The sequence below is a fragment of the Anabrus simplex genome, chromosome 2 (assembly GCF_040414725.1).
Source record: "Anabrus simplex isolate iqAnaSimp1 chromosome 2, ASM4041472v1, whole genome shotgun sequence".
Lineage (NCBI taxonomy): Eukaryota > Metazoa > Arthropoda > Insecta > Orthoptera > Tettigoniidae > Anabrus > Anabrus simplex.
Genome location: NC_090266.1, coordinates 1,218,932,579 through 1,218,960,276, shown reverse-complemented (window position 1 = coordinate 1,218,960,276; position 27,698 = coordinate 1,218,932,579). Strand labels below are relative to the sequence as shown.

The 27,698-nt window shown below is 40.2% G+C and overlaps 1 protein-coding gene across 1 annotated transcript in view; it reads right to left on the bottom strand.

Annotated features, from left to right (window-relative positions):
* LOC136863415 (zinc finger CCCH domain-containing protein 15 homolog) overlaps positions 1-27,698 on the bottom strand; it is a 181,782-nt gene that overhangs the window by 19,000 nt on the left and 135,084 nt on the right. The window contains exon 6 of the mRNA XM_067139825.2: positions 14,155-14,269. Within this exon, the coding sequence (XP_066995926.1) occupies positions 14,155-14,269 (115 nt within the window). The remainder of the gene's footprint in view (positions 1-14,154; positions 14,270-27,698) is intronic.

The following is a 27,698-nucleotide window of genomic DNA, read 5'->3' as shown; positions in this document are numbered from 1 at the left end:
TGTGGCCTTAATTAAGGTACAGCCCCAGCATTTGCCTGGTGTGAAAATGGGAAACCACGGAAAACCATTTTTAGGGCTGCCGACAGTGGGGTTCGAACCTACTATCTCCCGACTACTGGATACTGGCCGCACTTAAGCGACTGCAGCTATCGAGCTCAGTGACTGGTGTTTATTTGCCGCAACAGTGCCTTCTTGCAGTATTCACACCTGTACTAATACTAGTGGGAAAAATATTGGTTATTCTTCTATTCCAAACAAGGACATATTCTCAAATATATACAGGAAGTGGGCTTTGAGTGCAAAGTTAAAAAATGTATTTCCCTTCTCACATTCAGTAATCAGTGGCATACATTTCTAAAATGATTTTAATTAGTGAGATATGATGAAAAAAAGGCTTTTGGCAAATTGTTAAACATCCACGAGTGAAGGCTGATCCTATTCCATCAGAGTTTCTAGGTCTTCAGCCAAAAACTCTCAAAATTATCATCTTTCATACAGAAGAAATCTGTTTCACAACTATTAGATAAAATAGAAGATATGAAAATGAGCAGGCACGCTACCCATACACCATGGGGCCGGCTCCTGCGTTATTGCGCACGAAGTAAAATCCAAGACGACAACGCAGATTTTCACAGAATTATTCAGCTCACGGTCAGCCGAATTATTTACGATGTCTCAGTTGTCATCGCTAGACTGTTATCTTACTACTACGTCATAAGTGTCCGGGCACGGGATGAAAACTTTCACCCAAGCAGTCAAGATAATTAATGGTATTAAAGTCTTATTTTATAAACTCGTCAGTAATGTAATGTAAAATCATCAATAACTGGGAAGAAATATTCATCTAATTTCCGTATGTTTAAAAGAAATTGAAAAATGAATGTTTGTTACTGACGTCTCAGAACACGGTCAACTACAGTAGATCTACACCGCGCTAACTAGGGCGATGTATGAAGATGTCCGTGTTCCGGTTTGCAAGCTTTGCGCAAGCGCACTAGTGTGTCACAACCAACGAGCTCAGCTGATAACAAATTGCTGCATGCTTCCTTGCTGCCCAACAGTATTGGCTGCTCTGGAATGGACAGATCACAGATGCATTTATTTGTTTGTGACTGACGTGATTACTGTAGACATGTGTGCGTGAGAATTTAAGTTTTTAATTTGTGTTTGGGGTGTTTGTACAAATAATTTGTTGTAATAGTGAACAATTACGGAAAGTCATTTATATTGCAAAACATTAACGTGTGAAGCATTTATAAGCGATTATGGGTAAATATAGAAACTATTCTGCGGGCTTCAAGCTAAGCGTAATTGCCTTCGCTGAATAGCACAGGAACAGAGCTGCAGAAAGAAAATTTTCAGTGAGTGAAAAGTTGGTGCGTGACTGGCAGAAATTAAAAAAACAAGCTAAAAAGCACAAACCCTTCCAGACGCACATTTAGAGGTGGAAGTTTCCTATAATTGACGAAGAAGTGTTTACGTAGATCAATGAAAAATGTAGCAATGGCTGCAGTGTATCGTATGAAATATTACAAATTAAGGGACGGGAGGTAGTGCGCAAACACAACATAACAGTAACTCAGTTTAAGACAAGTCGTGGGTGGATTAAGGGGTTCATGCGACGACACAATCTGTCAGTGTGACGGAGAACAACACTAAGCCAAAAGTTGCCTCACCGGGCGAGTTGGCCGTGCGCGTAGAGGCGCGCGGCTGTGAGCTTGCATCCGGGAGATAGTAGGTTCGAATCCCACTATCGGCAGCCCTCAATATGGTTTTCCGTGGTTTCCCATTTTCACACCAGGCAAATGCTGGGGCTGTACCTTAATTAAGGCCATGGCCGCTTCCTTCCAACTCCTAGGCCTTTCCTATCCCATCGTCGCCATAAGACCTATCTGTGTCGGTGCGACGTAAAGCCCCTAGCAAAAAAAAAAAAAAAAAAAAAAAAAAAGTTGCCTGCTGATTACACGGACAAGATTGTAAATTTTCACCAATTTGTCATACGTTTGCGCAAGGAAACTTCGTACTTGCTTTCTCAAATCGGTAATGCTGATCAGACTCCAATCTTTCTTGATATGCCTCGCAACAGCACTATTGCGCTAAAAGGATCACGGAGTGTATTAATGAAAACCAGCGTAGTGAGAAGTTGTGATGCACGGCAATGTTAGCCATTACAGCTGACGGAAGAAAGTTGCCGCCTTACATCATTTTCAAGAGGAAAATGATGCCTAAGAATATACAGTTTCCCCGTGGAATTCATGTACGAGTGCAACCGAAGGGTTGGATGGACGTAGAACTCACGCTAGACTGGGTTAAAACTGTGTGGGATAGAAGACCCGGTGCACTACTAAAATAACCAGCTCTGCTTGTTTTAGATAGTTTCCGAGGTCACCTTGTGAACGAAGTGAAGCAACTTCTCAGTAAAAATAAGACACGACAGATAGTCATTCCTGGTGGCCTAACATCTGCTTTGCAGCCACTAGACGTATATATTAATAAACCCTTTAAAGACCACTTACGTCGATTTTACGAGTGGATGATGAGCGGCGATCAGCAATTGACGTCCGCTGGAAATGTCAGGCGTCCACCTTTGGACTTTTTATGCTCGTGGGTGATGAAGAGTTGGGATCTTATACCACCTGAAAAGGTGGAACTTATCGTCCTTTCTTTAATGTGAACCTGAACTAGTCTCCAAGAGCTTCAAAAGGACTGGGATTTCGAATACACTAGATGGATCCGAAGATGACGCCGCTTGGCAGAGAGACGAAGAATCTGATACTGGTATTAACAGTGGCGAAGATGGTGCATCAGATAGCGAAACCTGCGATAGCGACACAGAAGATTTGGAATAAATTGTGTACTGGTAAGTCCGTATTTTACAACAAAGCGATAATTTTTTGCAAGTGTAATATTTTAACTTTAATACTCAAATTAATTATAATTAACTTAATACGTTCATTTTTATTTTCAGGTTGGAAAAACGTTTGCTGAATTGTTGCAAATGATTATGAATTTTGTTTTAGACTATTAAAAACAGCACGATTTCAGAGATAATCGCAATCATAGCCACTAGAATGCTACCAACAGGGTTAGTAATATCGACTTTCAAGAAAGCCCGTACAATTCTGGTTCATAAAGGGGGTGACGTAAATGTTCCCAGTAACTGGTGTCCAATTACTATAGGCTCAGTTATTAGACGAGTCATAGAGAAAGTTCTTGATAAACAGTTTCGGCATTGTGTTTCATGACAATCAAAGGGGTTTCACCAATACACCTGGTACTTACATAAATACCTCAATTTTGGAAGCCGCTTTACAGCATTTCTCGACATTCGCAAAGCTTTTGATAACGTCGGACATGCACACCTCCAGAGTACACTGGAGTCGGTCGGAGTGCCCGAAAAACTGACGAGACTGATAATTGCTCTACAAGAGGGAAACATAACACAGATACAGACCGAAAACAGGGAACAACACCTATCGAAATTAATTGCGGTGTGCTTCAAGGCTCCCCTTTGTCACCGGCATTATTTAACATCGCTACCAATCATATTGTAGAAGAACTATCTGAAGATTCTTTAGCAAGGAATTACGGTTACTCGATTGCAAATGAGGAGCCTAACCTCACTATAATGCGTTTCGCCGACGATACGGTAATATTTGGGAAAAACACTGAATCTGCTGCCGAACTAGCCACGATCACCATAGAAAGATTTAAGTTAACTCGGCCTGGACATCAGCGCTTCAAAATCAGCTTGTCTTTCTATCAAGAAAGGTCAACTAACGGAAGAGAATATCATCATTAATGACGACTGTGAAAATAAATCACAGTGCAATGGAAGTGCGATTCGTTACTTAGGTGTGAATTTCATCAATGAACTTAAACTGGATCCACAAGCCGTACTTGACAAGACGCGAAACAAGATTGACACCCTTGTTAGCTCACCATTTCTGCAATCTGACCAGAAATTTTCAATTTTAAATAGTTCAATACCACCTACCCTTATTTACCCACTCCAAGTCACTCCCCTAAACAAGATACCTCAAACTTTTCTATCAGATGCAGATAAAATATTAAAGAGTGGAACTAAAGAATTACTACAACTACCAGCAAACGTTCCGGATCACATGGTGTACACCGAAAGGAAGTATAAAGGCCTCGGTTTATTTCGCGCCACTTGGGAAGCCAAACTGCAGCCTATTAACATCTGTAATAAATTATCGCTTGCAAATAACGGCTACATTAATGCAACTAGGAACTTGGAACAAGAACGTACAATTTGTTTGCAAGATCTAGGCATAGAAATGAATGATCGAGTTATGTCCAAAAATAGCCATCTTCCCAATGTAAGGAAGGTCCAACAGATACGAGACAGAGAAGTTCAGTCATGGACGAAGTTGCCGCACAAAGGAAAGGGTGTTGGACTCTTCCAGGAATACACGTCAGGGAACAAATGGATAAGAGATCACCGAGGCTTATCCTGTGCGGAATGGAGAGAGGCCATCAAGATGACAGCGAATGAGTGTGCCGTTTGCTCCGTGCCAGGAAGGTCCCAGGACAACACCCTCTGTCAGCATTGCCACAGAGAGCACGAAACTCTTGCCCATGTCCTGGGAGCCTGCCCTCACGGGGAGGCATTGAGAAATTCCCGCCATCATACAATACGACACATGATTGCGACCTCGCTGAGGGATCACGGTTTCACGGTGCACGAAGAGATCTCTGACCTAGCTACCAACGGGAGTAACAGGCGTATTGACATGATAGCCTTTCAACCAGCTAGCAAGCAAGGACTAATCTTAGATCCCACAATACGCTTCGAGTCACACGTTGGCCAGGCCAAAGAGGTGGACGCTGAAAAGAAGTCAATTTACCAGCCAACTGTAAACTACTATAAAGATAAATATCACCTAGACAATATTTCCGTCCATGGACTCATGATTGGAGCTCAAGGCACAATTCCTAAATTTCTTGTACAGCTATGGGATTCTCTTGGTCTCAGCCGGACAAGACTTCACGACATCGCTATCGCCGCAATACGAGGTTCAGTGACCATACTCCGCAATGATCTATATAACATCTGAAGAACAGTATTGCAAATTTATTCCTGAGCCTTGTGGTGATTTTTCTACCTGGCACACTAGCAAAGTCAACAGTAACTTAGAAGACAAAATACTGTGTAGTCGACATACTTTGTCCTTGTGGCAGCCTCTGCATGGGGGAAGTTGTAATAATAATAATAATAATAATAATAATAAAAATTATTTTGATGTATAAACGCGAGTATTACGTGCATCTTAAATTTGTATCAAATACAATTTAGTTATTAATAAATTTTTTGAGTAATACAAATACTGGTATTAAAAATTCTTCGTATAATTGTCGCACCCTATTATTTTGGAAATTCTAAGTTCCCATGGAGGGAATTAGATTCTTTTCCACCAATAGAGCATATCAAAAATCAGATCAAAAATTAGATGGATGGCTTTTCCGGCGTTTGCTCTATTAACCAGCGTTTCGTCTTAGGTCTGACACTAGACTCTTCAGAGTGGGATGTGTCAGACCCTACCCACTGACGCTGGGGTGTATGCAGGTGAACTTATCAGAAGCTTATTTATGAAGCACAGTCTGATAACTGCGCAAACGCCGGAAAAGCCATCCATCTAATTTTTGATCTGATTTTTGATATGCTCTATTGGTGGAAAAGAATCTAATTCCCTCCATGGGAACTTAGAATTTCCATTTGGAATTGCTAGGCGGGCATTAATTCCATTGTGGAGTTTTATCTCCCGTATGCAGTTATCAGACTGTGCTTCATAAATAAGCTTCTGATAAGTTCACCTGCATACACCCCAGCGTCAGTGGGTAGGGTCTGACACATCCCACTCTGAAGAGTCTAGTGTCAGACCTAAGACGAAACGCTGGTTAATAGAGCAAACGCCGGAAAAGCCATCCATCTAATTTTTGACCCTATTATTTTTTCGAAAATTTTGGTATAAAAAGTGTGACGATTATGCCGGGAAATACGGTATACCCTCATGAACCTCAGTAGACCTAAAACTTCATTGTCGTTCAGAGGTGTGTGATGCAAGCCGGCATGGAAAAACATGTTTGTGAAACACGACTCCAGGAGATATGCCAAAAACTACCGGTGAAAATTTTCCTGTCTGATGGACACACAGATGAATACGATGAATAAGAAGTTTCCAACGTGAGTTTGACATGTGGCACTTCACAAAATTGTTGATGAAAACCTTAACAGGTATAGCAAAGATTCAACGATACATGAATGGAAAAGTCCATTCATCTGGTGGTCCTCAGTGTCATGTGATGTAAGGTTATGGTACAAGTTGGGTTAGTCTGAAGTAACGAGGATGGGTACATGTGACAGACGATACCAAATCATCTGCCAAGCAGTAACCAATGGTAGAAATACCACTAAATGAAGCCACATTAAATTACAGCAGTAAACTAGACAGTAGCTTAGGCAGTACAAGCTATACTATCGCCAATATTTAGTAAGTATACTGGGCTTTCCCATGAGGGATCCGAGGATGGTAGGGGGAAAAAAAAGTTAATATGAATTAGCAAATTAATCTGGCAGAAAAGTGTACTTTAAGGAAATATTACCATAAAATATAAATTCTTTGATATAAAGGTTAGAGAACAATATTGACTATAATATAGTATTTTAAAAAGATGAAAATTACAGTCATTACAAAGACCAGAGAACACAAACAGAGCCAATACAGAAGGGAACAATGATTAACTTAGATATCCTTACAATATAAAGGTTAATACTCTATGCAAGTTAAATTTAAAAAATAAACAGGATAACAATAATTAAAAAATTGTTCACACAGAAAAAGAAATTACCCTCATAATATTGCCAATAGATTTTCCTTTAACTCCTAGATTTACAATCATCAATAGGAATGAATAAATAAATTACCACAAAGCCAATAAAAAAGAAAATTACACCCCTAATGAAAAATCGCTGTTGACATTGAAGCCATGACACTATGTATTCTAATGCAGCCAACTTACAAATAATAAATGAAGTTTCAAGTTGACGAAATATATAAGAATTACTTATTCATTGAAACACTGATTGCGCAGTGAGCATGACGGGTACACAGTTAAAAAAAAAAGGTAATGCATCTAAGAGAGTCCACAATGAAATCCCGAGGAAAACAGTGGAAGATCAGGAAACTACCCCATTAGAAAATATTGGCAAACCTAAGGTAGTGAAGCAACTGAATAAAATAAGATTAGACTGAGATTAGACTGAAGAATCAGCTTCAAAAGGTAGATTAAAAGAGGCCTTTCCCCCTACCAACACCAATCGCCACATAGATAGATTTCTCTCGGACTAGGACGGTATCGCAGACACCAGACCGAATAACCTCACAGAATTTGTGACGTATATGTAGGGGTAAGAACATTCAAGGGAGAACAAGTACAGAAGATAGAATGGAGATAGAGTAGCAGATACGTAAATGTATAACCAAATGGTGGCGGAACTACTTCTAAACCATGCATGGAATATCCATACTGTGCACATGGAGCTAAAGGCCAATTTAGGATTGAACTTGATGGATGAAGCTCTACGCATAAACCGGCTTCGGTGGTGGGGTCATGTGAGGCGAATGGAGGAGGATAGGTTACCTAGGAGAATAAAGGACTCTGTTATGGAGGGTAAGAGAAGTAGAGGGAGACCAAGACGACTATGGCTAGACTCATTTTCTAACGATTTAAAGATAAAAGATATAAAACTAAATGAGGCCACAGCACCTGTTGCAAATAGAGGATTGTGGCGATGTTTAGTAAATGTTCAGAGGCTTGCAGACAGAACGCTGAAAGGCATAACAGTCTATAATGATAATGTATGTATGTACACTGTAAGTGAATTTAAAAAAAAAAAAAACATTTTAAAAGATTATTATGCTCTACAAGAGATAATTTAGTGATTAAAGATTTCTGAAAGATCTGGGTGTTACGAATAATTTTCTACAGACTGCCAGTCTGGAATGTTTTCATAATGAGTAGGGATTGGAAGTTCTTGCCCTAAAAGATGTATAAATATGTATTCATTTATGACCTAAAAAGTACCTAAATATACAACACAATATGCATCATCAATTTGAACTTACTTCTATAAAATCAAATTATCTGTAACTTATATAGTTATTCTATGAATTTTGAAGTGCCAGCCTCACTATTGCAGTTAACAACTAGGGAGTGACGGATGCTTTCCATCTGTTGTCCCTCAACAAGTCATCGCATGAAGTGACAAAAGCTGCCAACTGTTCCGTTGGTGTTGCCTTCCAGAACATCTACAATATCAAGCAGTACATTATACCTAGGATTTCTGGAGAGAATAACAGAGCGCAGCCTCAAGCCATGATCCCCAGTGCGTTAAAATAGGTTGTGGTGGTAAGGCAGTATCACGTGCTTTGTTCTGAATATCTGAACCTTTGATGGAGCTTTAAAAATATTTTCTTAACAGACGACACTAACTTGTCCACTAATGGATAGCCTCTGCTATGCAACGAAGACATGTTAAGGGGATTACCGTGAGGAGTACATCAGGCCAGTTACTGTTGTGTTGTTTGTGACCTCTAGCTGTCCTACATTTAAGAAGATATGGGGTGTTTGGCTTTTCTTTACTACAGGCTCCAACTACTAGATTTGTTATGAAACGACCTTCAAAGCCCGTTGTTTCGTCAACGTATTGATTTCTTAAAGAACTCTGAATACTGGACATTACTTTCTAGTAACACTGGCTGACATAAGTTTTGCATAAAGTGGTTTCATCTGGTATGTTCATTGGTGTATTTGTGAAGGAAATTTCTGAGTGTTTGATTGTTGAGTTGCTGTTAGAAAGGCCTGACAGAGGTCTGAAGAAAACTGTGTTAGCCTACTTCCGAAACACTACAAAGTTGTTTTTGCATAGCAGAATTTGTATTACATTTCCTAGCAACTGAGTCCTTATATTTGGATGTGTTGGTATGGTGCAATACTACCTACTTTCTTCTCGCATGCCTTATAACATAGTATTTTAGAATCTGTAGAAATAAACTGAGAAGAAAACTGATCTTGGTAGTCTTTAAGCCTACCTGCACTACTTCATTTAGTTTTCGGCATGATGTACACTATGTGAATATTAAACAACAATGTAAAAACACTTAACACTGAGTTGCATTCCACAGCTCAGCACTGTTGAGATGACTGGGCTAAAGAATATATCCAACCAGCTGATACTGATTTGATATGTGAAGCCCTCACACTGTGATTCCCAACAGTGTTGTTGTGAACTCTCATAAAAGGAAGCCGCTGCTCAGCCATGGAAAAATAGCTAAATTCCTACACCAACAATGATAAATCAATTTTTTTGCAGCTAATTTCCTACACAAGCAGTATTGAATTTTCAATTTCTTGTAGCTAAACAATAAATCAAAACAGCTTAGTTTAGTGTAAAATAGCAAGATTGGCAACACTGATTCCAAAGCGTGTGCGAGGAAACGCAGGGAATGCTTCGCGTATCAAGCATCGTTGGTGAGTCGTGCTTCCCTGCTTGCTATCCTGCTGTTCCTTTTTTTTTTTTTACTGGTTGTTTTTACGGCGCACCGACACAGATAGGTCTTACGGCGACGATACCCGCTGTTCCTTGCTGAAGCATATTTCCCAGTCCTTCATACTGTGCAACTAAATGAACAACATGCAAAAAAGATTCCACATATTACGGAAAAGAAGTGAAAGAACAACAACACACTACAACTACTCCTTACCCATGTAAAACTGAAGCCGGAACTTAACTGATAAATGCGGCCAGTACATAGTGAATTTCACAGTTGGTAAGCTACTTCCAGATGAACCCTGCAAACCTCATCTTCTTGCATGCAAAGTGCTGGAGAAAACTAACAATAGCACAATAACCAGGCGAGTTGGCCCTGCAGTTAGGGGCATGTAGCTGTGAGCTTGCATCCGGGAGATAGTGGGTTCGAATCCCACTGTTGGCAGTCCTAAAGAAGGTTTTCCGTGGTTTCTCATTTTCATACCAGGCAAATGCTGGGGCTGCCACAGCCACTTCCTTTCCACTCCTAGGCCTTTCCTATCTGTGTCAGTGCAACATAAAGCAAATTGTAAAAATTGTAAAAATTGTTAAAATTGTTAAAATAGTACAATAACAAGATTTGTAAATGATTCTCTGCGACTACTGTGGCCAAATAAAATTGAAAATAATTGTTGCAAGGTGCTTGTAATGGTCACAGATGCAGCTCCTGATATGTTGAAGGCAGCAAAAGCCCTACAAGTATTTCATCCCAACCTAATACACTTCTGTGCCAGTGAATAAATTTTGTCCCATCACTTCAGCTGCTTAGTACACAGATTGCACTGTATTGCGGAAGAAATACAATGCAATTTCCAGCTGTGAACATAATTGCAAGTGGAAAAAAGGTGTTTCTAAAATCAGCAGCCCTGTTATGCCACCGGAACCAGTCCTAACTGGTGGGGAACACGGTTATCTGCAGTTTCATTTTATCAGGAGAATTTCAATCAAGTAAAATAAGTTGTTATAAAACTTGAAGATGACAGTTTATATGTCTGTGAAGTAAAAGTGGTATTTGAAAGTAATTCTGCCTATCAAGATGTGAATTTCATCCATGCAGATTTTTCTTCACTTCTGGAAACCACTCAGAGCTTAGAATCTACTGGTGCACTCCTCCATGCCTCACTTAAGCTCATTCAGAAAGCAACTTCTATGAATTCTGTTCCAGGTGAAATTGGACAGGAAATTAAATGCAGGTTAGAGGAGGTGATAAATTTGAACCCAGGACTACAGAAGCTTCAAACAATTAGTCACTACTTGAGTGGAATTAGTATTTCCTTGCTAGATGGATGTTCGAAAACTTTGGTGCCAGTGTATAAATTTTGTCCCATCACTTCAGTTGATGTAGAAAGGCCATTCTTGGCCTATAAACTTATTTTGACAGACAATAGATATAATTTGTCTCCAGAAAACATTGAAAAACTTGCAGTTATGCTTCTTTTGGCAGTGAATGATACATGTATGAAGTGAGTGAATAAAACTGGCTTATTCTTAAGTGCATATTTTTCAACATTTAATGCATTTCCCCCCTACTTTTTAGTGTATAATTGCATGCATATTTTAATTGTTTTTAGTGCATAAAGATCCGGTTCTTACTCATAACAAATGCACCAGCTATGTACATCACTCAAGGCTTAACAGAAAGAGAAGATGCACAAAATCTCGGGTAAAATCCAAGGTAAAACTCAGTAAAGGGGAAGATGAAGAAAGATATTCCTCATGCTTCAAACTGGAAGTCTAGTGTGGCAGTTACATGATCTCTTATCACCAAGTGACATCACCACCACACAACTCCAAACATTCATGGGTACGTAAGACGAGAACTATTTCTGTTGGACTTTCACCACTGTATTTGTAGAATTACTTCAATTCTAAAGCACGCATGCAACATCCATTTATGGGGAACTGGAAAGAAATTCACATCCTATGCGCATGGCAACCAGATTGGAGACCATAAATGGATTAAGAGAGAAACTGAGTTGAGTGCTAGTATAAGTATAGGAAGTTTGGTGGAATTCAGGTAAATGGTTCCTAAGTTATTTGGGGAAACAGACACACACAAACAAAGAAAAAGATCTCACATATCGACTTTTTCATTTGTTCGGGATGGGAAAGTAAACCAAAACAGATTCTCATACACTGACTGACAGAGCAAATGCAACACCAAGAAGGAGTGGTTCGAAAGGGATGAAAGTTGGGGAAAAAACAGAGACGGCACGGATGAATAATTTATGTTTATTTCAAACCGATATGCAGGTTACACAATGCGCACGGCATCGACTCAGTAGGATGTAGGACCACCGCGAGCGGCGATGCACGCAGAAACACGTCGAGGTACAGAGTCAATAAGAGTGCGGATGGTGTCCTGAGGGATGGTTCTCCATTCTCTGTCAACCATTTGCCACAGTTGGTCGTCCGTACGAAGCTGGGGCAGAGTTTGCAAACGGCGTCCAATGAGATCCCACACATGTTCGATTGGTGAGAGATCCGGAGAGTACGCTGGCCACGGAAGCATCTGTACACCTCGTAGAGCCTGTTGGGAGATGCGAGCAGTGTGTGGGCGGGCATTATCCTGCTGAAACAGAGCATTGGGCAGCCCCTGAAGGTACGGGAGTGCCACCGGCCGCAGCACCTGCTGCACGTAGCGGTGGGCATTTAACGTGCCTTGAATACGCACTAGAGGTGACGTGGAATCATACACAATAGCGCCCCAAACCATGATGCCGCGTTGTCTAGCTGTAGGGCGCTCCACAGTTACTGCCGGATTTGACCTTTCTCCACGCCGACGCCACACTCGTCTGCGGTGACTATCACTGACAGAACAGAAGCGTGACTCATCGGAGAACACGACGTTTCGCCATTCCCTCATCCAAGTCGCTCTAGCCCGGCACCATGCCAGGCGTGCACGTCTATGCTGTGGAGTCAATGGTAGTCTTCTGAGCGGACGCCGGGAGTGCAGGCCTCCTTCAACCAATCGACGGGAAATTGTACTGGTCGATATTGGAACAGCCAGGGTGTCTTGCACATGCTGAAGAATGGCGGTTGACGTGGCGTGCGGGGCTGCCACCGCTTGGCGGGGATGCGCCGATCCTCGCGTGCTGACGTCACTCGGGCTGCGCCTGGACCCCTCGCACGTGCCACATGTCCCTGCGCCAACCATCTTCGCCACAGGCGCTGCACCGTGGACACATCCCTATGGGTATCGGCTGCGATTTGACGAAGCGACCAACCTGCCCTTCTCAGCCCGATCACCATACCCCTCGTGAAGTCGTCTGTCTGCTGGAAATGCCTCCGTTGACAGCGGCCTGGCATTCTTAGCTATACACGTGTCCTGTGGCACACGACAACACGTTCTACAATGACTGTCGGCTGAGAAATCACGGTACGAAGTGGGCCATTCGCCAACGCCGTGTCCCATTTATCGTTCGCTACGTGCGCAGCACAGCGGCGCATTTCACATCATGAGCATACCTCAGTGACGTCAGTCTACCCTGCAATTGGCATAAAGTTCTGACCACTCCTTCTTGGTGTTGCATTTGCTCTGTCAGTCAGTGTATTTACCAATAAAAGTTCTTACCTATTTGATCTTTTCCCTTCGTGCTTATACCCTTAACATTTTCTGAAAATTTCTTTCAATTTTTTCTTTCAATTAATTTACTGGATGACTCACTTTTATACCAATGATATGGATGTTTCAGAATTTCAGCAATAAATGGCACATTTGATTCTATGTCCATTTGCACAAGAAAAACAAATACAATACCTTTGGTCGGTTGCTGCTAGTATAGTTCAGTTCAAAGTTGGAAACATGGTGGGGAGCTGTCCCTTTCAAATTTAAAAGTTCTTAGTGTAGCGTGCTCAATTCAGTTACATGATCTGTTAAGACATGACAGCAAACAAACTACACGTGCAGTCCGTTTTGTATTCCAGGCCTTGCCCGACAAATTTATGACTGTCAATAAATGTTTAAGGAAACTGTTACTCGTATTGATCATCATCCATTGTAACACCATTAATCCTCAAGTATGATCAACATCTCTTGTATGCCTTTTCAAGAAACTACTAACATAATTTCGATATGGCATGAGGTCTATATCAAATTTAGCAGCGCAGCATAAAACTTCTCACACAGTTCACATGCTTTTAAATCTTCCTCATCTTAGGTCTGACTAAACCTACTTCTGCTTTCCGACCGAATCCGAAATATCCAAACTCACTCAAAGGGCATTCTTGAGAGATTCCCAGGCTTGATGGAAGTGCAGTGCAAGATAAAGTCAGATAAACTATAACCCTACTTTCTACAATAATTTAGAAAATTTCCAGTTTTTATTTAGGATATATGAAGTCCACTTTACCAATGTCCCTCCCGAACAATTAAACAAAAACCAAGCCCAATGGTGCAACAGTCAAGGGACATGGCCTACCAAGTGACCACTGCTCAGACCGAAGGGCTGCAGATTACAAGGCGTAGCGTGCTCGGCAAAATTAATCCTCTCGGCCGTTATTCTTGGCTTTCTAGAGTGGGCCTAGCAACTCAAACTTACCATGAATACCCACTTCTCCATTGACATTCTTGAGCCTGTCGTTAGCAGCCTGAGTACCTGTGCCATCTACTTCTTGAGCTTCTTCATCCAGGGTATCTAACTGGATTTCCCTGTACTGAAAAAATACCACTAACATTATCCATTTATTTATTACACTTTCATAAAAATAAGAAATGCATAACAACTGATTTATGCTCTGCAAACGCTAATAACACCTGATCAACAGACAGACTTGTTCATGATTATTCATAACAGTAACTATAAATTTCTTTTTCAACATAAATGTTTTCAAATCAGCCATCATTATGTCCTCCTTCATCTATAACAAACTAACATACTGTTATTTACTACTTCACCCAATTGCCTACTGCCAGAAAAGATTTATGACGGTTGATCCACACAAAAATGAAGATTTCTTACCAATAAATTTGTACAGAAATAATAATAAAAATAATAATAATAATTAATTGCACAGAAGAGGCACATGAAATTTTATGGACACAGCAAGAATGGATGACTCTCGACTGACCAAAAAAAAAAAATCTTTTTCATCATTAACGGAAGCCGACAAACCAAATTACGCTGGTTGGTAGACACCCAAAGCGACCTTGCAGAAATTAATATCATACCTGCCAACTTTCAGAAATCAAAAATAGGAAGATTTTTGATTCTTGGATTTTATTGCATATAATGTGCCACGATCCCGATGAAAAAAAGGCCTACAGTTACAAGGCAAATTGATAATTAAATTTAAAATCCCAAACTAAGAAAACATAAAAAATGGTTACAAGAAAATGTAACAAACATGAAACAAAATGCATAATAGTTTCTTTTATTAGACTGTAACAGGAACGGATATTCGAGTTTATAGGTATCTCTCAACACTTGGAAATAACTTTTGTTATGTTTTGTGGCCATAATGTGAAAGAGAAAATACCAGGAACTCTCACGACACAGCTCTCTGAAATACATTCAACTCATTCAAATTATTAACTAAGAATGAATACAAATGCACCGAAATACGTGAAACTACCACAAACAAAACAGATCATACATTATTACCATACAATTTCAACAGGGGGAAAAGCACAGAACTGCAAGAAAAATCACTTGGCCTACAACTCCAACGAAACTACCCACAGGAACGATGTTAACAGCGTGCGTACAAGGAACGCAATCTTTCGTCTCGATTAACGGAGTTGCTAGCGCACGCTAGCCTCTCTCGCTTGTAGGATGATTGCCGTCCCAAATTCCCAGCTTTAAAACACACATGACGCTGTAGTGAGTGACACGATACACGAAAACGACAGATGATACACTTGCCAAATAAACACACTTGAAAATGAGGTTGCGTAAATTACACAAGCACACAATAATTTATCCTAAGGGAAGAGTATTGACCGTAGCGAGGTTATATTGGTCAAAAATAGGAAGAACTGAAAATAAATCTGAAAATCGGAAGACGAGTTAGAAAACCGGAAAGTTTCCGAGTAAATCGGAAGGGTTGGCAGGTATGTAATATTGACCCCACTGGCATCTACACGGACCACATTCAGACAGAAAATCAATTCATGTAAGTTCACATCCAAGAACCCAACAGCCAGGAACTTGAAACTGGGAACTCAGAGAGAACACAAGCCCACAGTGAAAGGATGAGAAGTTTTGGGAAGAAAAGAAGAACAAGAAGTCCAGTGCTAAATAATGGGTCTACATGCTCCTTAGAGGGCAAAACGCATTATATAATAATAATAATAATAATAATAATAATAATAATAATAATAATAATAATAATAATAATAATAATAATAATAATAATAATAATAATAATCCTGCTGCTGAGGGGAACCTAACTCTGGTAGGGCTGGTCTCAGTACCCAATGTGGCCTGTGGACCAATAGGTAGCCCTACTCGAGGGGACAGCCTCTCTCCAGGGGACATATGTATTTAGGGTAAATAGCGAATTTGCATTCTGGTGATTATTTTCTCAGTTAATTTTGTAGCCTGTGTTTATGATTAGTGATGGGTAGAATTGAATATAATGCATTCGAGGACTCTGGAGAATGGACACTTGCATTCAAAATCATATTCTGGAATACAAAATAACCTTTCAATTCGGGAAGGCCTAATGATAACACTGGCCTGCAATGATTTCCCGGTTTTGCTGAAAATAGGTGATTCGTCTTCCTGCTGCCCTATTACCATGTAATTTTGCACATTCCATAACTTTTAATTTGAATGCTAAGTTGTAAAGAACTGACAATGTGTACAGAAAATTATCACTACCGTAACTTTCCGCTACTGGAACTTGCTATTGATTTTCAAAATGAAAGATTTTCTTTCTACCGTTCCTTGAAAGTTACCTGTAATGATAGTCAAGGTCGCAGCTCTTTGTGTTTGCCCGATATGATAAGCACATTCCTGTCAGACAAATGCAGGCATACCATAGCCGCTGCTCTTTCGTAACTACAGTAATAAAAGGGGTCAACTGCTCAGAGAATTGTAAGAAATGTATACTCAGTGTCTAAGTATGATAGACCTACGCACCGTAAGATGCAGTCTTACTTTAGGCAGCATTTTTTTTTTTTTTTGGTAACAAATACCTAATCTTATGGTCAAAAAATATGGCACGTAGTCTGTTTTATGTTGTACAAGGTTTTCCTTCTATTTTACAGTGCTGTTTATAAAGTAAAAAGTTACTTTTATGACATTAGTTTTGTATACTCTGGCACCGAATTCAGTGTGTTGAAATTATTTGTTATCACCTATAACATCTCAGACCTCAATGAAAAGTTTATTTTGCTGGCAACTCATTTACATCACCTATCAAATAATTTTGTACAGATTTTTAGTGAAATGTGATCAAAATCATATCAAAGGAAATGATGAGGGTACAGTGAAAAATCCTTACCTGATATGGAAAAGTGCAAAGCAGATTTGAACTTGGCACACCTAAGTTAGGTAAGATCATTTACTGAACCTTTTACCAGAGGAAAAAAAGTATTATTTTGTGGGCTAGTGATAATTTATGCAGTACAAAAACTTACAACATAGTCCGACTAGTTGACTGAACGGTCAGCATAGTATTGGCCTTCGGTTCAGAGGGTCCTGGGACCGATACCCGGCTGGGTCGGGGATTTTATTCGCTTCTGATTAATTCTTCTGGCTCGGGGACTGGGTGTATGTGTCCGTCCTAACACTCTCCTCATCATATTCAGACAACATATCACACTACAAACTACCATAGAAATACGAGGACGGTTTGAAAAGTTCTCGGAATCACCGCTAGATGTCAGTGCTAGAGCAACGAGGTTTCCGCGCAATAATCACACATCCTTTGTGAGTGAACACGTGGCGCGTCAGTGCTCTAGCTGCAGGAGTGTGGTAGTGACGACTCCTTGATGTTGTTCCCGCGTAGTGATTTGAGACAATGGAAAAAAACTGAGATTCGAGCAGTGATTAAATACTTTGTAAAGAAAGGTATGAAAGCAAAGGAAATTCATGACGACTTTCAGAACACACTGGAGGACTCTGCTCCTTCATTTTCAACAGTTGCCAAGTGGACCAGCGAGTTTAAATTTGGTCTGGAGAGCTTGGATGATGATCCACGTAGTGGACGGCCAAAAAGTGTTACGACCCCAGAATTTATCGCAAAAGTGCACAAAATGGTCATGGAGGATCGTCGACTGAAAGTGCGGGAGATTGCTGAAGCTGTAGGGATGTCTTCTGAATGGATATATTATATTTTAACCAAAGAATTGGGTACGAAAAAATTATCCGCAAGAGGGGTGCCGCGGCTCTTGACATTGGACAATAAACGCATCAAATTGGAAATGTCCGAACAAAGTCTGGCCCGTTTTCAGTGCAACCAACAAGATTTTTTGCGCCGGTTTGTGACTACAGATGAAACTTGGGTCCACTACTGTACCCCACAGACAAAACAGCAGTCAAAGCAGTGGAAACATGTTGATTCACCACCACCAAAGAAAGCAAAGGCAGTGCGTTCGGCCGGAAAGGTCATGGCCTCAGTTTTCTGGGATGCAAAAGGCATTCTGCTGATAGATTATCTTCCTACTGGCCAAACAATTACGGGGAAATACTCTGCAAACCTCCTAGACCAACTACAGGAAAAGATACGCGAAACAAGGCCTGGTTTGGTAAGGAAAATGGTCATCTTTCATCAGGACAACGCTCCGCCACACACAAGTGTTATTGCCATGGCAAAACTTCATGAACTGGGGTTCAAATTGTTGCCACATCCACCTTATTAATCTGATTTGGCACCATCAGACTTTCATCTATTCCCCAAGCTGAAAATTTTCCTCGGTGGACGGAGATTTTCTACAAGGGAAGAACTGACAGCCGAATTGGAGAGGTATTTTGCGGGCCTGGAGGAATCTCATTTACGAGATGGGATCAAGGCATTGGAACATCGCTGGACCAAATGTATTAGTCTACAGGGAGACTATGTTGAAAAATAAAAGCAGTTCCACCGAGGTAAGATACTTAATTCTAGTACATTCCAAGAACATTTCAAACCACTTACGTACGCAATAGTGATTACACCCTTTCATATATGATTGGCGTCAGGAAGGGCATCCGGCCGTAAAACAGGGCCAAATCCACATGTGCGATGCAGTTTGCACCCGCGACCCCACAGGTGTGGGAAAAAGCGGTAGCAAAGAAGATGAAGAACTTACAACATACACCAGTGACCAATAACATGGGTTGATTTAGAAAGGAGAGGTGTGTGGGGTGGGTGGGAATTTCACCATCATATTGTGTGCTTTTGTATCAGATGTCCTTTATTTTCTTCTTTCTCTCTTCCTACTGACCGCAGGTTCGTCTTTCTTCTCCTCCCAGAATTTTTTCATCCTTGAATTTTGTTTTATTTAATTAGATTAGAGAACTGTAAAACTAGTTGTGGTTGATTGTTGCTTGGTTTAGTGTTATTTAGTAGCATATTTTTCAACTAACTTGGCTCGTCAAAATAACTGGTCCGGAAGAAGTTTTCACAGGAGAGTGACATTGTTTCCATGGTAAACCTGAATTTAAAGTATCAAGATTTTTAATTTGTGTATTGTATGCACAGGTGGGAACAAAGGCAGGAGGGTACTCGGCATGAGGAGATAGGCTAATTTAGGAATGAATTCGATAGATGAAAGGTTACCTAGGAGAATAATGGACTCTGTTATGAAGTGTAAGAGAAGTAGAGGGAGACCAAGATGATGATGGTTACACTCAGTTTCTAATGATTTAAAGATAAGAGGTATAGAACTAAATGAGGCGACAGCACTTGTTGCAAATAGCGGATTGTGGCGACGTTTAGTAAATTCACAGAGGCTTGCGACTGAACGATGAAAGGCATAACGGTCTATAATGATAATGTATGTATGTATGTATGTATGTATGTATGTATGTATGTATGTATGCAAGAGTTTTTGTAAGATTATGATTAATGTATACATATTTCACTATTTTATTTAGCGAAATTATGGTTTTGATACATTACTGGATTTTCCAATTTCCCGTAGCATACACTTTTCTTTTCGTGGTCCCTCCAAAAATGGTGAATTGAGGTTCCACTATATTTAATGAAGAGTATGTGAAGATAGTTGGAAATAAAAATAATGTCCAGGTGGAGGAACTGACTAATACTAGGAAATTATTGAAATTTACATATGATAACAAAGACAAAAGATACAAATGATGAAGGCTAGAAAAGCAGCTTCGGGTTGATAAGATTTCTAAGGCTATATTAAAAGTAATGGGTTTGGGTATTGTGCCATATCTGAAATACTTATTTGATTACTATTTGCATGAAGGAACAATACTAAATGAATGGAGAATTGCAATAGTAGCCCCAATATACATGAGAAAGGGTGATAAACATGAATTAGATAATTATAAATCAGTCAGCTTGACATGTGCTGCATGTAAGCTCTGGGAAAGCATTCTTTCTGATTATATTACAAACGTTATGTTCTGAGACGTCAGTAGAGAGATGGCGTGGAATGACATTAGAAAACTAATAAGCTTGAGTGGGGCTTTTAAAAATGGGAAAGATCAGGTCAAATTGGGGCAAATATTCATTTATACGATGAGGAGTATGGGATTGGAATAATTTGCAAAGGGAAATATTTGATAAATTTCCAAGTTCTTTGAAAAGATTTAAGAAAAGACTAGATACAGAATACAGAATCTACCACCTGGGTGAGTCTTAAATGCAGACCACCGAACTGATTTTCCAAGGCAGGCAGCATGAAAGCATTCAAACTGTGTTCATATTCTTCTGCATTTACAGTGCCATGCCACTTCACTGTTGGCATTTTCCATACCCACATGCCCCCATCAGACTGCCACAATTTATAATGCAATTCATCACTCCAGTTATTGTTTCCACTGTTCCGGTGTCCAATGACATCGCTCTTTACACCACGCCAGGCAATGCTTTTTAATAAAAGAGGAAATATTTTGTTTGTGGGCAGTTGCTCAACCAATTCCAAATGCCCAGTCATGGGACTGGCTGAACTTTGCATAGAACTCTCATATTACCGGTGATTCTTTGTTCAGACAACCAACAAATTTCTTTCACGATCCTCTTTAATGTTCGCTGGTTCCTGGATGTTCCCGACCAAATCGTGGTAGTGCTATGGTTGAATCTTCATGTTTCTACTTCACATTTACATCACTGACAGTCAATTTAGGTACATTCGTAAGGTTAGAAATGTCCCTTACAAATTATATTCTGTGATGTTTGCAGCAAAGATGTGATTTTTTTTAATTTCCCCTGAGGAGTTACCATTAGTTTAGCAAAAAAACAACATTATTTCAATTGATAAATCTTTGTTCAAATATGTTAAATAGAAACTGCCTAAGATGTATTTATAGGACTTCTTTTCCTTTTGGGAGCCTATGTTTAGGGCCTATCTTTTCCATACTTCAGAACCTACTTAGGCACCTAAAATAAACATTTTAGCACCTAAAAATCTGAGGTCTAATTATCAGACTTATTTGTCCCCCTTCTTAAGAACTGGCATTATTCCCTTTGCCCAGTCTTCTGGCACATGTTTCTGCTTCCATATTCACTTTAACAATCTGTATACTCAATGTAATCCAACACGTCCAGGAGCCTTATCATTTCCACACTTATTTCATCCATCCCTGGTGCCCTCCCCATTTTCATTTTATGGACTGCTAATTCCACCTCTGACCTGGTTAATTCATCCTCTACTGTTGAGTCATCAAAACACCAGGCATCACAACATCAGGTCATCCATAGCACAGATGCTCTGTGAGAGAGGATTTCAAGTGCATGAGGAAGTCCATGGCATTGGAGTAAATGGCAGCACATGATCGCAATTAAAGGGAAGAAAGGATATATATTAGACCCCAAAGTAAGATCTGAAACACACTCCGACTAACCAGATGAAGTGGACCAAGAAAAGAAGTCGATCTACCTGCCTAAGTGCCGAGCTGGACGACATAGAAGTGAGGGGTCTAGAGAGGAACAATCCCTAGGAAGATAGAGCTGATGAAGACCTTCAACATCAGTACCAAGGAGTTCATCGACTGGGGTCTGAACGGTCTCTTTTGATACTCAGACACCACTTATATTCGCCAGACTGAGACATAATTTACTTATTTTTTTACTTTTCAATGAAATTGTTTTTGAGTATTCTTTGTCTCGGGCAGCCTCCGAGTGCAGAAAGAGTTTGGAAAAAAAAAAATACAGTCACCTCTGCACAATTTCTCGCATTCAGCAGTTTATTAAATTGCTCCTTTCATCTTCTCTTTATTTCTTCTGGATGTGTTATCAACTTTCCTCTTTCATCAGCTTTGTATAAACTCTTTCTTTCCTATTACTCTGTATTATTCCATACATCATTCTTTTACTGCCAGCTCCATCTGTTTGTCTTTTGTGTAAATTCTTCCCAACATTTTTTCTCTTACCAATTTCTCACATGTCCTTTTATTGTCAAGATATATCCTTTTGCTTTCTTCTTTCTATTTCTATTCCATTCTAGTCATGCTTTCTTCTTTTCTTTCACTGCTTCTCTCATCTTTTTATTCCACCAAGGTGTCCTTTTCTTCCTTTCACTCTCATCGATGTTCTACCACTAGCATTCTCTGCCCCACTTACAAATGCCCTTTTGAAGTTGGACCATTCATCTTCCGCATCTCCTACTTCAGTCACTGGAATTTGTTGTTTCAGTCTCTCCAGAAATTTTTCCAGTACATTCTTATCTTTTAATTTTCACACTTTTATTTTACTATCTGTTATCTCCTTTAATTTTTCCATTTTCCCCACTTTCATTTTTTCTATCACAAATCGAATACTTCTCCCGGTAAAGCTGTTACATCCATCAACTGTCTGCAATTTATCCTTTCCTGCTGTTTTTCTTCCAAAACCATGTGTTACCCACAATCATTCTATTCCTCCCACTCGTTTCTCTCCTTCTTTATTCCTTTTCCCATATCCATACGGTCAGATTATTTCTTCCTTTCCTTGTCTTTCGTTTCCCACCTGTGTATTTAAGTCTCCCATTATAATCACTTCCACATCAGTTATCTACTTTTCTAGTTTTTCCAGGAATTCCTCCATATTCTCCTCTTTGTTCCCTGCCTGTGGTGGATACACTTGTATGAAGTAATTCACTTCGTTCCTCATTAGTCTAATTTTCATTATCCTGTCGCTGATGTTCTATACTCCTAGAGCTGTTTTGAAATTATCAGGTCCACTCCATTTCTCGCCTCACCACTCCAGTAAAGTGTATATCCTTTCCTCATTCTCTTCTTTCCTTTCCTCATCCATTTAACTTTATTCAACCCCATCATTTCTGTACCCTCTTTCTCCAGCAAATACACCACTACTTCTGCTTTTCCTGTCAGGGTCATATTTTTCTTAACATATGGAAATCATTTATTTATTTTTACATGTATTTTATAGAAAATACTAATATTTTGTCAGTCCTCCCTTGTTTTTAAAAAAAATCACACCTTGTACCCTGCATGGCATACTTTCGATACATTTCAGTGATTTTTCCTTCAGTATCAAATTTTGATACCACTGCCATAAAGGATTTCCCTGTAACCCCAGCAAGGGGTTTGCACAAGGTACTATCAGCTGGACCATGGTTTCTTACAGAGGTTTTGCTGCCTTTTGACAGGCGAGCCTAGGTTTCCAAAACACTGCATCCAAACACATATTTCAATACCTACAACAAATAAACCGAAAATGTCACCACATTTAACACAAATTTCCCAAGGTTATATTAAAAGATTCCTCTAGGCCAAATCATGTATACAGAAATCAGCAGATCTAACTCTCTGATTTCAAATGGCTGCCTTTGGAGCATGTTTCCACTTTGTGATATTCCAGTGAGGCTTGCCAGTCTCTGACAGAAGCTCACTGAACTTCTGACATCTTAGAACCAGAATTAGAAGATAGCTACTATTAAAACTTGAAAATGTGGTCACCCTCAATGCCCAAACCCAAATCCCGTACTATATTGAGTGTGTACAGTAACTAATTTGATTTGTTACTAGCCCAAGTCAAGGCTTGGAAATAGAGGCCTCACCCACACATGCTAGAGAGGCACGCATGATTCCTCCACATGAGTGATACGGTGGTTCATGTGAAGTGGGGCTGGTAATTGAGGTGAAGGCTCACTGCGGGGTGCTGGAACCAACGCATCACTTTGCTCTACGTAGCCTGGATGAGCCGCGGGTTGGGAAAGGGGCGATCCCAACCTAGGGGGAAAGTCGTAGCTGTGAACTCAGTCATGATAATGCCAGGTGGAGACCACGTGCGTAGGCCTACTGAAGGGGGAACAAAACTGGCTAGGTTCGGGCCGGGGCGGACCGCTGGATGGACGACTGAGGGGCGTGGTCTCTGCTATGGAGAGCCTGTATTGCGAGATGTCTGGCTGTATGCTTCACCATGGATGGTGAGAACGAAGCTCAGGACCCCAGAATGGGCAAAAACTCTATGATTGATTGAAATATGGATGTTTATAAAGAACAAATTTCAAAAACTTCGACATCAAGGGAAGCCAAGGAAGTTCCAGTAGAGCAGATCTGGGAGCAAGCCCAAGATGAAAAAATAGAGACAGAAGTCCCAATTGGACAGGCTGTCACAGACTCAAAACAAGAAATGGCAACATAAGCTCCAGTAGAGCAGACTGCTGTCAGAATCACACAGCACGATACCAAACTTCTAACACAAGACTGGAGAGTGCCGAATGTCACGTCAATCAACAAAACAGGAAGGACAGTCGTTTTAGGCCTTGGTGAAAGAGACTTTGAAGAGCTCAAAAAGAGAAGCCTTAAGGCTAAGCTCAGACTTGGGCAGATCAAATTTCAAGTTATCAGGGGAAAAACGAAACCCAATGTTGATAAAGTTGGAGCTGAAGGTCCTTCAGGCCAATCTTCAGCACAAAAAAGCAGCTGTGGCCAATTTCGCCAGGAAGTTCAAGTCCGAGGCTATTGACGTGACCCTTGTTCAAGAGCCATGGGTAGTCAAGGGCAGAGTAGCAGGACTGGCAGAATCTGGAGGTAAGCTGATGTATGATACAACATCGGAAATACCCAGAACATATCTTCTTGTGAACAGGAAATTAAAATGTCTTATGTTGCAGGAACACTGTTCACGGGACTTAACCGTGGCCAACATTAAACTTGGAAATTGGGAGGGACCCAGAAAAATAACAATAGGCTCTGCATACCTCCATCTGACTCAACTAATCTGCCCCCCCCCCATCAGAAGAAGTTGAGAACCTAATTTGCAACGCAAAGAGGAAAGGTGAACACATAGTCCTTGGAGTAGATGCAAATTCACACCACACGGCATGGGGCAAAACGAACTACAATGCAAGAGGTGAGTCTTTACTAGAGTTTATTATTGGAACTGAGTTGACGATACTAAACCTAGGAAACAAGCCTATATTTATAAATATAAATTGTAGGGAGGTAATAGACATTACACTAAGCACTACACATAATGCAAACTTTATTAAAGACCGGAATGTGCTGGAGGAACCATCGTTGGCAGCACATCCAATTTACAATAGATGAGAGGCCATGAGGGACTGAGAGGTACAGGGACCCAAAATGAACTAATTGGGACAGATACAGAGAAGTTCAAGGGAAGGCTGTACAAAAAATTCCAACTAACGGGAGAGGACAGAAAGAATTGGATGAGGCAGTGGAACTATTAGAAGAGGCCATTATAGACCCATTCCATGAAAACTGTCTTCTCAAAGAAAAGAAAAACACCAAAAAGTAAGGTGCTGGAACAACAAATGAAAAAAAAGTTTAGGATGTTGTATAGAATATCATCTAGAAATGGTATGTGGGACGTATATCATAGGTAGAGCCCGGATTTCCATGCACTATCAAATCTCAAAAAATGCATGCATTCATGCACTATCATATGGCAAAACATGCACAATAAACTGGAAAATATGCACCATCAAAATTCAGTTCATTTTGAAACATTGTACAGAAACTACCCTAATTTCTCCAAATTGTCTTGATTTAAGCCCACCCGTTTATCTGTCAGCACATTCTTAAACACAGAAAATGATCTTTTCACATCACAGGAAGTGATAGATGCATACTTCAATGAAGACATTTGGACAAAATGAGGTCAAATTGTACATCTTTTGCATTTTCACCACAATACGTCTTCTATAAGCTTGACGAATTCAAAATCAGGATTTGAACTAATTAATTTGTTCAACTTATCTCTAGCTGTGGCAGCTACTTCTCCATGCGATGATTGCAGACACATTTGAATGTCCTCAATAACTGGTAACGACTGTCTGCTGCGATAACAAAGATGTGTGACGAGTCAGAGTTCCGGGTAGGATATTCCAGGATAACAACGGTAGAGGGTTCAATGAAACCCAGAGTTTGTAAGCTGTTATCCCAGTAACGCGGCGCCACAGAAGTGCGATACAAGTTTTCTTTTGTTCGTCTAACAGACGAAAAATGAGCCGTCAATGAGAAATGCACAATTTACGGTTAACAATGTACAACTGTAAAACTGGGACACCTTATTCCTAAGAATTAGATATCGACGTGGGGACTGCCCAAATACGTCATTATTTACTCAAGCAACAGATAAGAAAGTGTTTGGTTAATTGGATTACAGGACTTGTACCGTATGTAGGCTACTAACTTTGATTGTCACATAGGATGCCAGGAATACATTCTCTCCATCTCTCAGTAATAGACATACTATAGCCTATAACATGGAAAAATTATCCCAAATTCTGCACACTAACATTCAGAAATGGCACTATCATGCATGTTAACAATTTATAAGCGTCAAAGTGAGAATAAAAGTAATATTATACAATATTAAACATCCAAATATTCGTTATTAAATCCAAAATCTTCCAAATATGCATTATGCATGAATTTTCTCCTAACATGGCCAAAACATGCAAACATGCACGGAAAAAGGACGGATATTTGGAATTGTTAAGCCGTAAAACGAATATTTGCAAAGTTTGAGAAGTGTAGCTAGCTTATTGAAAAACATGCATTTGCATGGAAATCCGGGCTCTAATCATAGGAAACTCACTGAGTATAACCTAGAGATACGGAAAGCAAAAAGAAAATCTTGGAGACTGTTCTGTGAGAAAGTGGAATCACACACTGAAACAGCAAGGCTTCAGAAAGTTCTGAAAGCAACCCATATAAAACAAGTGGAGACACTGGGGAAAAGAGATGGGTCATTTACTCAGGCGGGGAGGGACACGCTGGAGATACTAATAGCGTGTCACTTTCCTGAGGCTGAGGAGATGACAGAAGAAGAAACGGTTGGAAGAGAGACCGGAGCTCAAAGAGCAGACTGGAAATATGCCAACAGAATAATAAAACATAACCATGTGAAATGGGCAATCGACACGTTTCATCCGGGGCCAGATGAGATACTTCCGATACTCCTACAGGAAGGACGGGATATACTCGTCAATGCCCTGAAGGACCTTTTCAGAGCTAGTCTAGCTTAAGGTACGTGCCAAAATCATGGTCTGAAGCTAAAGCAGTATTCATACCTAAGCCTGGAAGGGCAAACTATGCCCAAGCCAAAGCATACAGACCATTATGTGTAACCTCCTTCATGCTAAAAGCAACGGAGAAAATTCTGGATAAACATATCAGAAGAACGGTACAACTGAACTCAATGTTACATGAAAATCAGTTTGCATACAGACCTGGCAGATCCATAGAGCGAGCACTCCACCAGTTGGTTTGTAAACTAAAGGAAAGCCTAGAATATAAAGAAATTGCACTGGCGGCATTTCTAGATATAAAAGGAGCCTTCAGCAATACAACCTATGACTCTATGATCAAATCATTGGAAAAGAGCAAGGTGAGTAAAATCGTCGTCAAATGGATTAAATCCATGTTCGACGGAAGGAAGATAAAAGCAACCCTCTTTGAAGAAACGCTGATGGTTAGCGCCACCCAAGGCTGTGCTCAGGGAGGAGTTCTTTCTCCTCTGCTATGGAACCTCGTGGTGAACAAAATCATAG